At 38.8% G+C, this 13078-nt stretch overlaps 1 protein-coding gene and 1 long non-coding RNA gene across 7 annotated transcripts in view; one reads left to right on the forward strand and one right to left on the reverse strand.

Annotated features, from left to right (window-relative positions):
• The window catches only part of LOC110840185 (uncharacterized), a 227208-nt gene extending 225836 nt beyond the window's left edge, over positions 1–1372 (reverse strand). For all 5 annotated transcript variants that reach the window (XM_087351778.1, XM_087351780.1, XM_087351779.1 and 2 more), the window contains exon 1: positions 903–1372. In XM_087351778.1, the coding sequence (XP_087207904.1) occupies positions 903–969 (67 nt within the window). In that variant the 5' untranslated portion in view covers positions 970–1372. The remainder of the gene's footprint in view (positions 1–902) is intronic.
• The window catches only part of LOC110838589 (uncharacterized), a 70044-nt gene that overhangs the window by 39790 nt on the left and 17176 nt on the right, over positions 1–13078 (forward strand). The gene's annotated exons all lie outside the window — the stretch shown is intronic.

A 13078-nucleotide genomic window follows, 5' to 3' on the forward strand; every position in this document is an offset into this window, starting at 1 on the left:
CATGGCAATATAGATAAATCCCATTACCACGTCCTCTGTGGTAGCGTTTGTCGTGAGACCGAAGTTTATACGACTTCGTTTGTTAGATTCAGTGTTTTATTAACTTGCCTGCGTTACAACGTGACTGAATGGCTTCTATGGAAAACCTCCAACACCAAAAAGTGTAATGGCGAAAACACATTTTCGCGTTACTTATAAGCAGTAATAACAGTAAAACTTTCTGAGTCGGTTGCAGAACGGATACCTTCAGAACAAATGTAAGATTTTAAAGTCCTATTCCAGTTTAGACAAAACATGGCTAAAGTAATTTGAAATACTGCATAACGAAGGACGTCGTGTGTGCACAGCTAATCTATTATCTTCAGTTGGAGAGGTTACGAAGAATTCAACTTGAAGCTCTATCATGGGGCAGACTACAGTCTTGGCGGAGCTAACGTCTTTGAAACCCGAGAAGTAGACGCAAGGCCAGAAATGAGATGAAATTAGGTTGTGAGGACGGTTATGTGTTTACCGTGTAAAATGGTGGACTTCCGTACTTGACTTTCTGGAACATTCCGGTTGTTTTCACAGTCATTTATTTTTCTAATGAAAATCCGACATGCCCAAGTGGTAAAGGAACTGTCAATGTGCCCAAGCCCCACGCCATAAAACCCTATGGAGGAGAGGAATTAAAGACTAACACAGCTCTTATTTCGGTACTAGAACACAAATATAAATCCATCAGTTAATTCTTTTTACCTCTCATTCAGAACAATAGAATAGCGAGTTGATTAAGAGAAGGTGAGGTAGGGAGTGAGCCCTTCAGAGTTTTAACATACTCATATACTCTCATGGCGTCCGTGAAATTGTAACGGGCTTTGCGACTTGCAAAAGGAAATAATTGGAATGAAATTATTACTCACCGTAATGCAGGACTAGAAGTGCGGCGGCTGCTACCAACACAAACGTTTGCAAGTTTCTGGATCCCATTTCATAGACGTTTTGAAAGTGAGATATCAGCCCATAAAAAAATCAGCGACCCCTTAAATAACGTCCCCTTAAAATGTCACCACTCAGCCAGAAGATATCAATTCACAAAACACCGACAGCCGATTCCGTCGTAATTTGTTCCCACTGAAATAACACTTTAATCCGATTTAAGCGATTTTGCAAAATGTTTAAATACTTGTTATATCATGATTTGTAACACTGACGTCGAATTATATACGTCTTTTTAACAACGACAACAATAACAGAAATGGTAATAATACGGAATTGCTGGCGTGTGTAAGTAGAAGAGAAAGTCTTCACGGCCGCTAGCCTCGCCAGATCCAGCAGCTGTCAACCGACCCGGTCACCTGCAGCACTGGTCACAGACTGAAAGGAAATGGGAACAGCTTTCTTTACAGTTTCTCCTCCTACTTTCAGTCGTTAGTGGGGAGATACATGTCTTGCACAAGCCTCGACCTATTATTACCTTACTTCGACAGCTGATCGCGCTCTGCATTCTCGTAATCCAGGCACGAACACACTTCCAGTTCTGAGCCGCTTGGGAGACTCACATGCATGTAATGGAGTCAACCCTGATGATGGAGGAGAGACAGTATCCGAAACGTTGTATTTCAACGCCATTCTCACACAGCTGATGGCCCGAGAAAACTTCATTGACTGGCGTTTTGTTTGCCCGAAAAACATGCCAAAGCTACACAACCAAATAAAATAAGTAAATTATTTGGTTTATTGAAGCAGCTAAAGTATGCAGTTGAAAGTAGAACAATTTTTGTCATTTTTGATCGGATCTAAAACGCGGTTTCCCGCTTTGAGAGATGAGCCTAAATTGCTTGTATTTGAAGACGAAATCTGCAGTTCAACATATTACGTAACGGAGAACTTCGTGATTATACACGTCACCTAATGTTGTTAGGATAGTGAAATCTATGACATTACGATGTTTTCTCGGATTGAAGAGGAGAGCTCACGAAACTTACAGGAACTTGGACAACTTAGAAGTCAGAAAAGGAAATTGAAGAAAAAAAGGTGTTCGTAGGTAGATCGATGGTTGATGAAACTAGCTGGCTCATGATCGTGTCCAATGGCACGGTTTTCATAAGAGTAATTGCGGCCTCGGGTTATTCTGTCTCAGTTTGTAGGCAATCAGATTGAAACCCTGACGGGGGCATCATATTCCTCTGAAACGTTGGCACACAGCCAGAATACTACACTGCGCAAAAATCCAGAAGATGTCGATCTTGGTCTTCTGGATTTGTAGGCAGTTATCAAATTTAGTGAAGAATATACTGCCTCGATCTTCAGGATCCCTGAATATCGAGGCTGTATGTTCCTGCGAAACGTAAGAATATCTATTTACAGGCCCACACGGCTTTACAACCCCGGAAGGCCAAAATCGACATCTTCATCACCTTGACAACCTTAAATATTAATCAGAAAATTATCTTTGAATATTTCAAATTTACGTAACCGGAGTTTCGTTTATGAATGTCTTCAGATAAAATTGCACAGTAAGATTTGAGGTTTTCACAGCGGTGAGTACGACGATTTCTGTCTTCTGGGTTGTTGCACTGTGTAGTCTGGTCGATGAATATCATCGCCCTGATGACGGAGGTAGTATGACCTCTGAAACGTTGGTAAATATCTGCCAGACTACACAGCGCAACAACCCAGAAGACAGAAATCTTCATACTCATCGCCCTGATGATGGAGGCTGTATGACCTCAGAAACGTTGTTAAACATCGACCAGACTACACGGCGCAACAACCCAGAAGACAGAAATCTTCATACTCATCGCCCTGATGATGGAGGCTGTATGACCTCAGAAACGTTGGTAAACATCGACCAGACTACACGGCGCAACAACCCAGAAGACAGAAATCTTCATACTCATCGCCCTGATGACGGAGGCAGTATGACCTCAGAAACGTTGGCAAACATCGACCAGACTACACAGCGCAACAACCCAGATGACAGAAATCTTCAAAATCACACAGCACAGCGAGCAGTCTACCAAGTATTTTTCAGTAAATTTTGTACGCTGTCTGTGTCTTGTTAGACATAAACGCTGAAAGTTGTTACATTGAATATCAGGAATATTCAAAATTGTGACTATCACGTTCATGTTCCGGGGACTCAGGCCTCTCTCAGCCCATGCCAAATATTCACTTGGTCACAGAAGTTATAACCACTTTCCTTTTCTCGTGTTCTTTTGTGCGTTAAAAGAATAATGTAGATAACATGAACTCATAAGCGAGAGGTCATGGATAACTCTCCATCCGAATATGTCGTCTCTGCATGGAACACTTAACCGCAGAAGGAATATTTTTTATTATTATTATTAGTGTTCTCTCTGACGACAGGTCCATATGAACAGGATCCTTCCAGCCTTTTCTCGGACTGGGACCTGTTCATATACGTTCTTGGCAGATGATCCAGAAGTGGTTTGCCATTGCCTTCTTCTGTGTGTGTGTGTGTGTGAGTGGAGTAATTGTTGGGATGCCACGGAGAAACCGGGGAAGCCCCCGAAGGAAAACTCCGTGATGCCTAGACCACGACTTTGTCCAACACAAATTATAAATCTGAGCACCACAGGGAATTGAACCCGGGACCCCAGGATTACAAGGCTAGTGTTCTGACCGCTAGACCACCGTGGCGGCCAGATGGAATATTATAAAAATATTTTGTTCATAAATAAATTGTTAGAGAATTTCGTTTCAGTTACTGTAATTCTGGGCTTGTCCTCTGATTTCATTGTATAGTTTTCATTTCCACAAAAACTACTATTTTCAAAGTGTTGATTAAACTGGGGTTTAACCTAAAAACATTTCCAATAGTGTATTGTTATGAACGTAGCTTTTATAAATTTATAAATTAGGTTATATATATTTATTCTTTATCAGATGATATCAGGTAGATCACTGTAATAAAGCATATCTTAGGCAAGCCTGACTCATTGCTGAAATCACATTAGCAGCTCAGACAACTGCTACTTCTTTCCCAAGATGGGAAGGAATTCGGCTACGGGACAGAAAATACAAATAAACAACAGGAAAGTTGAAGTGGGAGATTCGTGATCTCGTACAAGGATTGCTCAATGAAGAGTCTGACTATTGAGAGGGGTTTTGTTATTGTTAGATACCTTGAACATCTGATTCGATTCTTGCTGGTGGCACGAATGTTTGCGCTTTTGTTAGTTCGTTGCCCAAGAGCTGTTCAGCCACATGTTTTATCACGATGGGATTCGATTTTGCAATGGCTGGTGTAAGTGGATGTATTGCGAACGTTTGATCCGTCATCAGAGTGATCCTACCGCTTGTCTTAACGGATATTTAGAACAGTCTGAAACAGCTACTCTACAAAAGGCTAAATCAGACCTCGGTATCATAGGAGGGTCAGTATCTTCATTACTGTTTAGTAATATGTTTCCGATAAAACTTTTGGAAACTATATTCTGTTCTTTTGAATAAAAATTTTCTTGGATATTATCCATCGTCTAATAAATAAAACATAAAACGTAAAACGACGTTTCGGAGATGGGGCTCTATCTCAGTACTGAGTAGGAACCTGAAGACGGAGATAGAGCCCCGTCTCCGAAACGTCGTTTTACGTTTTATATTTTATTTACTAGACGATGGATAATATAAAAGAAAATTTTTATTCAAATAACTCATCACCATCGTCAAGAACTTTTTGATTTGATATATTCTGTTCGCTCCCTTTTGTCTGTTGAAATGGACCAGTTTCGTCTGCTCGTTACACTTTTATCTCGTGACCTGATCGTATAATTTTATAACAACGGGCGTTTCCTTGCACTATGCGGGACATGTTTTCTAGGGTCGTTACGTTCTCCATATGTTGTATGGCTGAGATACATTACGTCACAGTCCTTGTAAAATTAATTAAGACAGTGTTAAAGTTCCCTCGGTTTTGCTTCCCCTACGCCACTTACCAACTCCTGTTGGCACTTATTGTAGCGAATGTGCTGCAATATTCAAGTAATGCCGACTCGTGTTTCAAGGCACTAGCTGACATACTGATTTATCATTATTTCCGGTTCTTTTCCTTTCATTTTCGTTTAAAAATACATGTCGCTTAACGGTTTAAGTCGGCTTTCTATATCCGACATATCTCAAGGTGTTTTGTTGCCAATGCCTGTGGCAGAATTTATTGTTGTTGCTGTGTGTCTGAGATGAAAGGCAGCTTTTTTTTGTGCTCTCGTTAAGAAAGGCGAGCAGTTCGCTTACATAAAGCTAGCGACGTCAGTTTTTACCGGTCGAGTGACGTCATGATATAATTCACATCCTACATAGCGGTGTAGCAGAGATTTAAACGATTTTATGGGACGAAATAGTAATGCAGTAATAAGGTTGTTAGCAGTTAAACTAAATTAGTTTGTTTAAGAGCTTGATAATTGCAGAAGTAAACTACAGGCAAGGACTTAAGAGAAGATTAGATATAGACCTAAGTTACGAAATACAAATAGTACATTTCAATGTAAGAATTACAAATAACAGAAACCAGATGCAAAACATTACGTAAAACTAAAGAGTCTGGATAGAAACGACTTCAGCCATTGTTTATTAATTAATGAGATACTTTATATTATTTCGTGTTCTGTCTGACGACAGGTCCATATGAACAGGATCCTTCCATCCTTTTTTCGGACTGGGACCTGTTCATATACGTTCTTGGCAGATGATCCAGAAGTGGTTTGCCATTGCCTTCTTCTGTGTGTGAATGGAGTAATTGTTGGGATGCCACGGAGGAAAACTCCGTGTTGCCTAGACCACGGCCTTGCCCAACACAAGTTATAAATTCGGGCACCGCCGGGAATCGAAACCGAGACCCCTGGATTACAAGGCCAGCGTTCTAACCGCTAGACCACCGTGGCTCTCTAATGAGATACTTAAAGATTAAAAATTTCAGGAAGTAATTTATAATGCATGTTGATGATGTAATTGTCCCTTCACATTACATTAGCAACAGAATCAGAACTGGCTTCTCCGATAAGTTATATGTACGTTAAAAGTAGAGATAAACTAAAATTATTCTTGTAGGTATTCGTAAATCAACAGAATCAGAGAATCATTTGAATGCAGTGTCGGAAGATTCAGCCCAGCTAATAAGTATGCCAATTAAATTTTTGCCACATAAATCAATATCAAGTCTGATATAGTATTAGCATAGTCTTACATTTCTTGAACTCTTTCAAGCTTGCATAGATATTAAGCTGTAATGGTAATACAGGCAATAGATTCATAGTCTATGTAAAACATAAATGCTGCCAGTATTGGAAAAAGAGACGTAATAAGAGATTTGAGGTTCTCATGGTCACATGAAGGAAGATGGCTGACTTATGGGATGCAACACTGTAGTCTGGTAGATATTAACCAACGTCTCAGCAAGGATCTCTGGAATGCTGGTCGGTGTCTACCAGACTACAGCTATCTTAAAGATGTGTTGCGTATAACCATACGAGGTGCGATCGGAAAGTTTCAAGACTGCGCGTATAAAAACCCGTACACTCATCTCAGGTATTAAATTCATCCATCACCCTCGAAGTAGATCACCTGGGAGTGAACACAACGATCCCAGCGCCGCCGCCAAGCCTGGAAGCATCCCTGGAAATCTTTCTTTGTCAGCCTGTAGTATTTGATGGAGAGCCACGGTGGTCTAGCCGTTAGAACGCTGGCCTTGTAATCCTGGGGGTCTCGGGTTCGATTCCCGGCGGCGCCCGAATTTATAACGTGTGTTGGGCAAGGCCGTTGTCTAGGCAACACGGAGTTTCCCCAGTTTCTCCGTGGCATCCCAACAATTACTCCATTCACACACAGAAGAAGGCAATGGCAAACCACTTCTGGATCATCTGCCAAGAACGTATATGAACAGGTCCCAGTCCGAGAAAAGGATGGAAGGATCCTGTTCATATGGACCTGTCGTCAGACAGAACACGAAATAATATAAAGTATTTCATTAATTAATAAACAATGGCTGAAGTCGTTTCAATCCAGACTCTTTAGTTTTACGTAATGTTTTGCATCTGGTTTCTGTTATTTGTAATTCTTACATTGAAATGTACTATTTGTATTTCGTAACTTAGGTCTATATCTAATCTCATCTTAAGTCCTTGCCTGTAGTTTACTTCTGTAATTATCAAGCTCTTAAACAAACGGCAGGCCATTCACGAAGATCGACGTCGTACCATCAACGACTTGTGCGACATTGTTGAGATAGGCTATGGGACCTGTCAGCTGATTCTAAAGGAAGAACTCCACATGCGACGCATCCTGTCTGAGGACCAGAAGCAGAATCGACTTCTTGTTTGTCAGGAGCTCAAAGATCTTGCAAGAACCGACCCCAACATCCTTTCTAAGCTCCGTGTGACTTCTTCCTCTTCCCAAAGATGAAAATTCAGCTAAAGGGAAGGAGATTTGAGACGATAGAAGAGATTCAGGCAGAATCGCAGATGGTGCTTGACAGGCTGACAAAGAAAGATTTCCAGGGATGCTTCCAGGCTTGGCAGCGGCGCTGGGATCGTTGTGTTCACTCCCAGGGGAACTACTTCGAGGGTGATGGATGAATTTAATACCTGAGATAAGTGTACGGGTTTTTATACGCGCAGTCTTGAAACTTTCCGATCGCAAGTCGTATAACCAAATATTTTTAAACTCTGAGAAAATTGGTCAAGGTGATGATAAAAACGAGCTTACAGCATAAAACATAATTAAAATCAGAGGTGCTTAAGTAAATTGCTGTGAAGCGTCAAACTTAACAAATGAAAGGGTTTTATAAATACAAACCTGTCTGTATTGGTCAATCGCACATAAAATTAATTTTATTGTTATAATAAGAAGAAATTCAAAGTTAGAAAGCTTACTAATAAGCAGATTATAGGGAGCTGTGTGAGAAGCGTGACTTAAGTCAATTTAAACAGAATCAGTTTGTCCTCGTGTAACCACCGAAGATGTGACATTATTGAGTTTGGTGACCAAACTGGCTAAGATAAGAAGAATTAAATCTGTACCAAAAATTAATAGGCTATAGTATAAATAGTCACAGCTAATAAAGTATTTATTTTTAATATTGCAGCAATAGTCTTTGTTCACAATGATATGGTGTTATTACATGTTGCTGTTAATTTAAAAGCTTTTGTTAAAAGTGGGTTTCAAATGTAAGAATGCATCTTAATATTATGAATTATAGAATATCATCTAAGTAAATAACACACTTGGATTGTTTAACACGGTTTATAAGCCACCTGACATTCGTAGTGTCGTAGGTAAAAAGTTTGATGTGACACTGAAGAAGACAAACAATCCGACAAAGTGTGTTAAAATGGAAATGATTCGCAGACGTGTCATCGATAATTTTACGCTTTGTTATAAACTGTAAAATACTTTAATTTATACCATCTTTCTCTTTAAAATTAGAAACACATTTCCAAATCTGCTTAGATTAAGTTTTGAGACTGTAACCACTGCGTATCCGATTAATTAGTCATGTTTACAAGTTTAATAAAATAAAAAGCACAGTATGTAGCCTGTCAGGTTTATTTTTTAACAAAGAAAGTATTGAAAGTTTTTTTAATGTGATATTTAAAATGCTGCTAAACCGGCATTCAAACTGGAGAACGTGTAACAAAGAGCTGATTTAAAGAATCAGTTTATTAATAGCAGAGTCTGCACAGAACTGCTTGTGCAAAAAGACCAATCATTTGAAAGTAGAATGTCTTAGAGTACAGAACAACCTCCACCAACAGAGTGTCGGAACAAAGAACAAGGACATTTTAAAGGTCGCTTCAAATAGGATATATTGAAATCGATAAAAAACAATTAAATTCAGTTCCATATTTTATTTCGGCGTAGTAACTACATTTATATAAGCCACTTAGAGTCAGTATGAGAAAACTGAATACAATGTAAATAAACAAAGGAGTGAAATGATAAAGTTACGTCATATTGTGATAAATATATATTTGTTTAAATCTTGTCAGTCTAATCACAATAAAATTCCTATTAAATATTAAAATATTACTATAATTAACATTTAAATATTTAATATTTAAATGTTCGAACATTTCGATAGAGAACATCAGTTAATATATTTTAAATATTTAAATGTTAATTGTAGTAATATTTTAATATTTAATAGGAATTTTATTGTGATTAGACTGACAAGATTTAAACAAATATTAAACAAAGGAGTGAAGTTAACACAGTAATACATTCTAGTGCACAGTGCATAATAACACTAAAGGTAGAAAAATGTTAATTACCGATTAATCGATTTTAAAAAAGGATTCGTGTCAAACGTTTATTGTTAAACTTGTTAACATTGAGCCTATTACGAATCGTATTGGCATCTAAGACGCAACCGAAGGAAATTGTTGCATGAAAACGAAGTGTGGAAAGTATCAAAGTCTCCTAAGTTTTTATTTAGGTAATAATAATAATAATAACAAAAATCTACGACAACCTATATCACTGCGACGACCCAGTTTTGCGTTAACATTCTTTGAGGTCTCATTTGCTGAACGTATGGCAACTTATACGGAGTTTGAACTCTTTCTTACAGGTTAAAACTTCTCAGTTCACTTCACATTCAATTGTTATGTAAACTGTTATAGTGGCTCTGTCGAAAAATAATGTCATGTATTTCATTTTGACTGCTTAGATTTTTCTTTGTTAACTCCAGTTTGTTTTATATCCACGTACTAATACGAGAAATGTTGAACTGTGCGTTCCTATTGCTTTCTTTATTGGTATACTTTAATCCTAACGTTGAATATGGAAACCTTAGAGGTTGCCTGCCCTGCAGTCTGATAGAAGTTTACCAACGTTTCAGAGGAGCCTACTGCCTCTATCATCAGGGCATCGACGCCGTGAGAACTTAAAATCAATCCTAACTTTGACCGCCACTCTCTTATTCCAGCACGTATATGAAATTCATGTAATGTATTAAGAGGATTCTAATCTTAGCCGTTATCACACATCAAAACCAAATAAGCCTGCCACCTTTTCCGTGTTAATGTTATTTTTCATTTACATGTTACTTTAGTATTGGCTAACAGACAATTACTGTCAATTTTATATGTGAATTTATTAATTATATACATGTACTTAAAATAAATAATTTGTAGACCGATGTGTACTTATAATGTCATTTGCAAATTAAATAGCAAGTGTATTTGTAAATTAATGATTTCGTGTGCTGTCATCCCGTGACATTTATAAGATCAGTGTAATAATTACGAGCAACCTTAACAGATATTTGTAAATTATCTTCCACGTGTGCCAGTAGGATTGCGCTCATTTGCAAATTAATTAACAACAACTTAATAATAATGAGATGATAATAATGACAAATATAAAAGTAATATTTAAGGTTATAAAGCTATCCGTATTCATAAAACTCGGGGCCATGAAAGTGTGTACTGGGTCTGGAGGGCGAAAGACTCACAGAACCAATCGCTAAAGGAAAGTAGGACAGCAGAACTTGTCAGCACAATAGCTACCATGTCTGTTAGTATCCGAGACGGACTCAGTCGGGGTTCGAATCGGAGGACTGCCTATCTTAAAAGAATTTCCTCACTCCTTTCAGAACGTACTACCATGCTTTTCCAAATTTACCATCGCTCTCACCACAATTTATTTCTTACCTTACCTAGTACTAAGTCCATGAAGCAGAGTCCTTATTAAGAAGCTGATAGTCGCTAGAGTTGTGAAGCGGTTTCCCATACTTTACGGAACCCAATGATTCCTTACTACGATGGGGCATGGAGAAAACTGCACAATGACGAGCTTAAAAATCTGTACTGCTCCCCCAGTATTGTCAGGGTGATTAAGTCGAGAAGATTGAGATGGGCTGGGCATGTCGCGCGCATGGATGGGACAAGAGGTGTGCACCGGGTACTGGTTGGGAAATCTGAAGGGAAGAGACCGCTGGGGAGACCTAGACGTAGATGGGAGGATAATCTCAGGCGGGATCTATGGGAGATAGGAGTTGAAGGAAACTGGATTTTGTTGGCCCAGGACAGGGTCCGGTGGAGGGCTTTGGTTAATTCGGTGATGAACCTTCGGGTTCGGTAAGCCATCTAGTTAGTTAGTTAATGATTCCTTACTTTTTTCATAACAGTTTACTAATTTAATCCAGTCACATCCTCCGGTCTTAATTATTTAAGATTCTCCTTTTAATATCTCCCCTCAACTCGGCTCTTCTATGCGTAGAACCCGAAAAGATCTCTTCTATTTAGGTTTCTTCGACTAAAATTGTGCATACATTTCTCGTTTGCCCATTCGTTACACATATCTGTCTGTTTTTCCTTTCATTTTATTGTCCTAATAATATGTCTCTTACTGAAATGTGAAAATTATTTAAAACCATCAGAAATTGGGAAATAATTTCCTCCGCCGTACTGATCGTCCTCCAAGTCCATGTCACAATCAGAAACTTGAATAACAACCCCTTGTTACCTGTCTCCGTCTGTTTGGTGAGCGTATTCGAGGTTGACCTTCTTGTAGCTGCAGCTGGTACAATGCCAATGCAATGCTCACAGATTGTAATCGAATATTGTATGAACGTTTCGGGAACTGTGATCTATTTCCCTCACCTCTGAAGTTCGTACTTAACACTCTTCGTTGTTGTATCCTACAGTAGTCTATTTTTTTCTGTGCCAAGACTCCATTTTATGCATATCAATTGAATAAATTTGATGCGTTTTGAGCAGTAGATTTCTAGTTGAAAAATACGTTGTTTTTTTAAATTTAATCTTGATTTCACGCCTACATATTAATTTTAACTTTGCCTAAACCGCATGAAACAGAAGTCTCGATTCACTGTTTACAATAGGGGTTCAGTTACTGAGCTGATCGTAAACATGTTTATCGTGATCATTTTGAATGTTACACATCTTAATAATACGAATAGTGCATTTTAAGGTAATGTAAGAAGTCCTTATGCCCAAGCATTTTGACAAGAAAATACAGACAGAGACGAGCGATCAGTTTCTTTCTCTGGTCTCTGTGCCCACGCCGTAAGAACACCTGTATCCATCCAGGTCCTAAAGCAGGCTTTACACTCTAAAATAGAAACAAGTTCTTATTTATAATTCTGGTATCTAGACATGCTCGGGACGACACTAATTGAATAATTTGGCGTCATGTGGAAGTTTACTGGTAAAGGCTGTAACCCCTTAATTTTATGAGGTTCAAATGAATTGAACTACTTATTCAAATCTATCACCTTTCTCCTTTTGGGAGTGAATATTTTAAGAGACGAATAAACCGCGTTTATTTGGGTACGCTGCGCGCATATAGAATATTAAACTGAAGACTGACAGATCGGAATATACCTCGACTTTGTCAGTGTCTCTGGCCGACTTTGTGGTGCCAGTGACTGCAGTAATTTCCTCATTTTTCATTGGATCCAGAAAGAATATTTGGCGCATCCTTGATCTGCATCATTTCTGATACGCCTGTGCTGGTTTTCTTGCCTAAACATAATTCAAACCGTTTCTTTGAATTACGTCTAAATTTTGCACCAGGTACCATAGACCGACGGCAGACTTTATGTCTCGGAAACAGCGATCCTTTGTAGTGGTTGTGAGTATATTTACCGGATCAAAAGTCCTTGTTATTCGGGAACAAATGAGTTCGAACCTCGACCCGGAGACCGGCTATACTGACTGACATTTTTCGTCTTTTTCCAGTAAGCCCTACACACACAAATGCTAGGATAGTTAAATAAAATCCTCCTCCTAGACAACACTATGCAACATATGGAGTTCAGAAGGCGTCGTCAAATGAAGGATTAATTAAAATTGGCTCTTTCTATATAGCTTCAAAGAAATAATACTGTCGTGTAATGCTGTATTAAGGTTAAGCAAGAAATGTCTTATTATCTCGCAGTTTCCTTTTCTTTACGTAAAACTGACGGACGTCCACTCTGTAGGCTATTTAGAAGATACCCCAGCCTTCGCAATGTCTTGTGTCTTGCGAATTGCAGAAGGTTCATTACCTGTTTACAACATCCCGCTACTGGCCTCCATCCTTAGTCAGCTGAATGCAGTCTGTACTCACACACTTTATT

This window comes from Zootermopsis nevadensis, unplaced genomic scaffold (assembly GCF_977971745.1).
Source record: "Zootermopsis nevadensis isolate Lab colony 2312 unplaced genomic scaffold, Znev_1.0 Znev_ptg000020l, whole genome shotgun sequence".
Taxonomy (NCBI): domain Eukaryota; kingdom Metazoa; phylum Arthropoda; class Insecta; order Blattodea; family Termopsidae; genus Zootermopsis; species Zootermopsis nevadensis.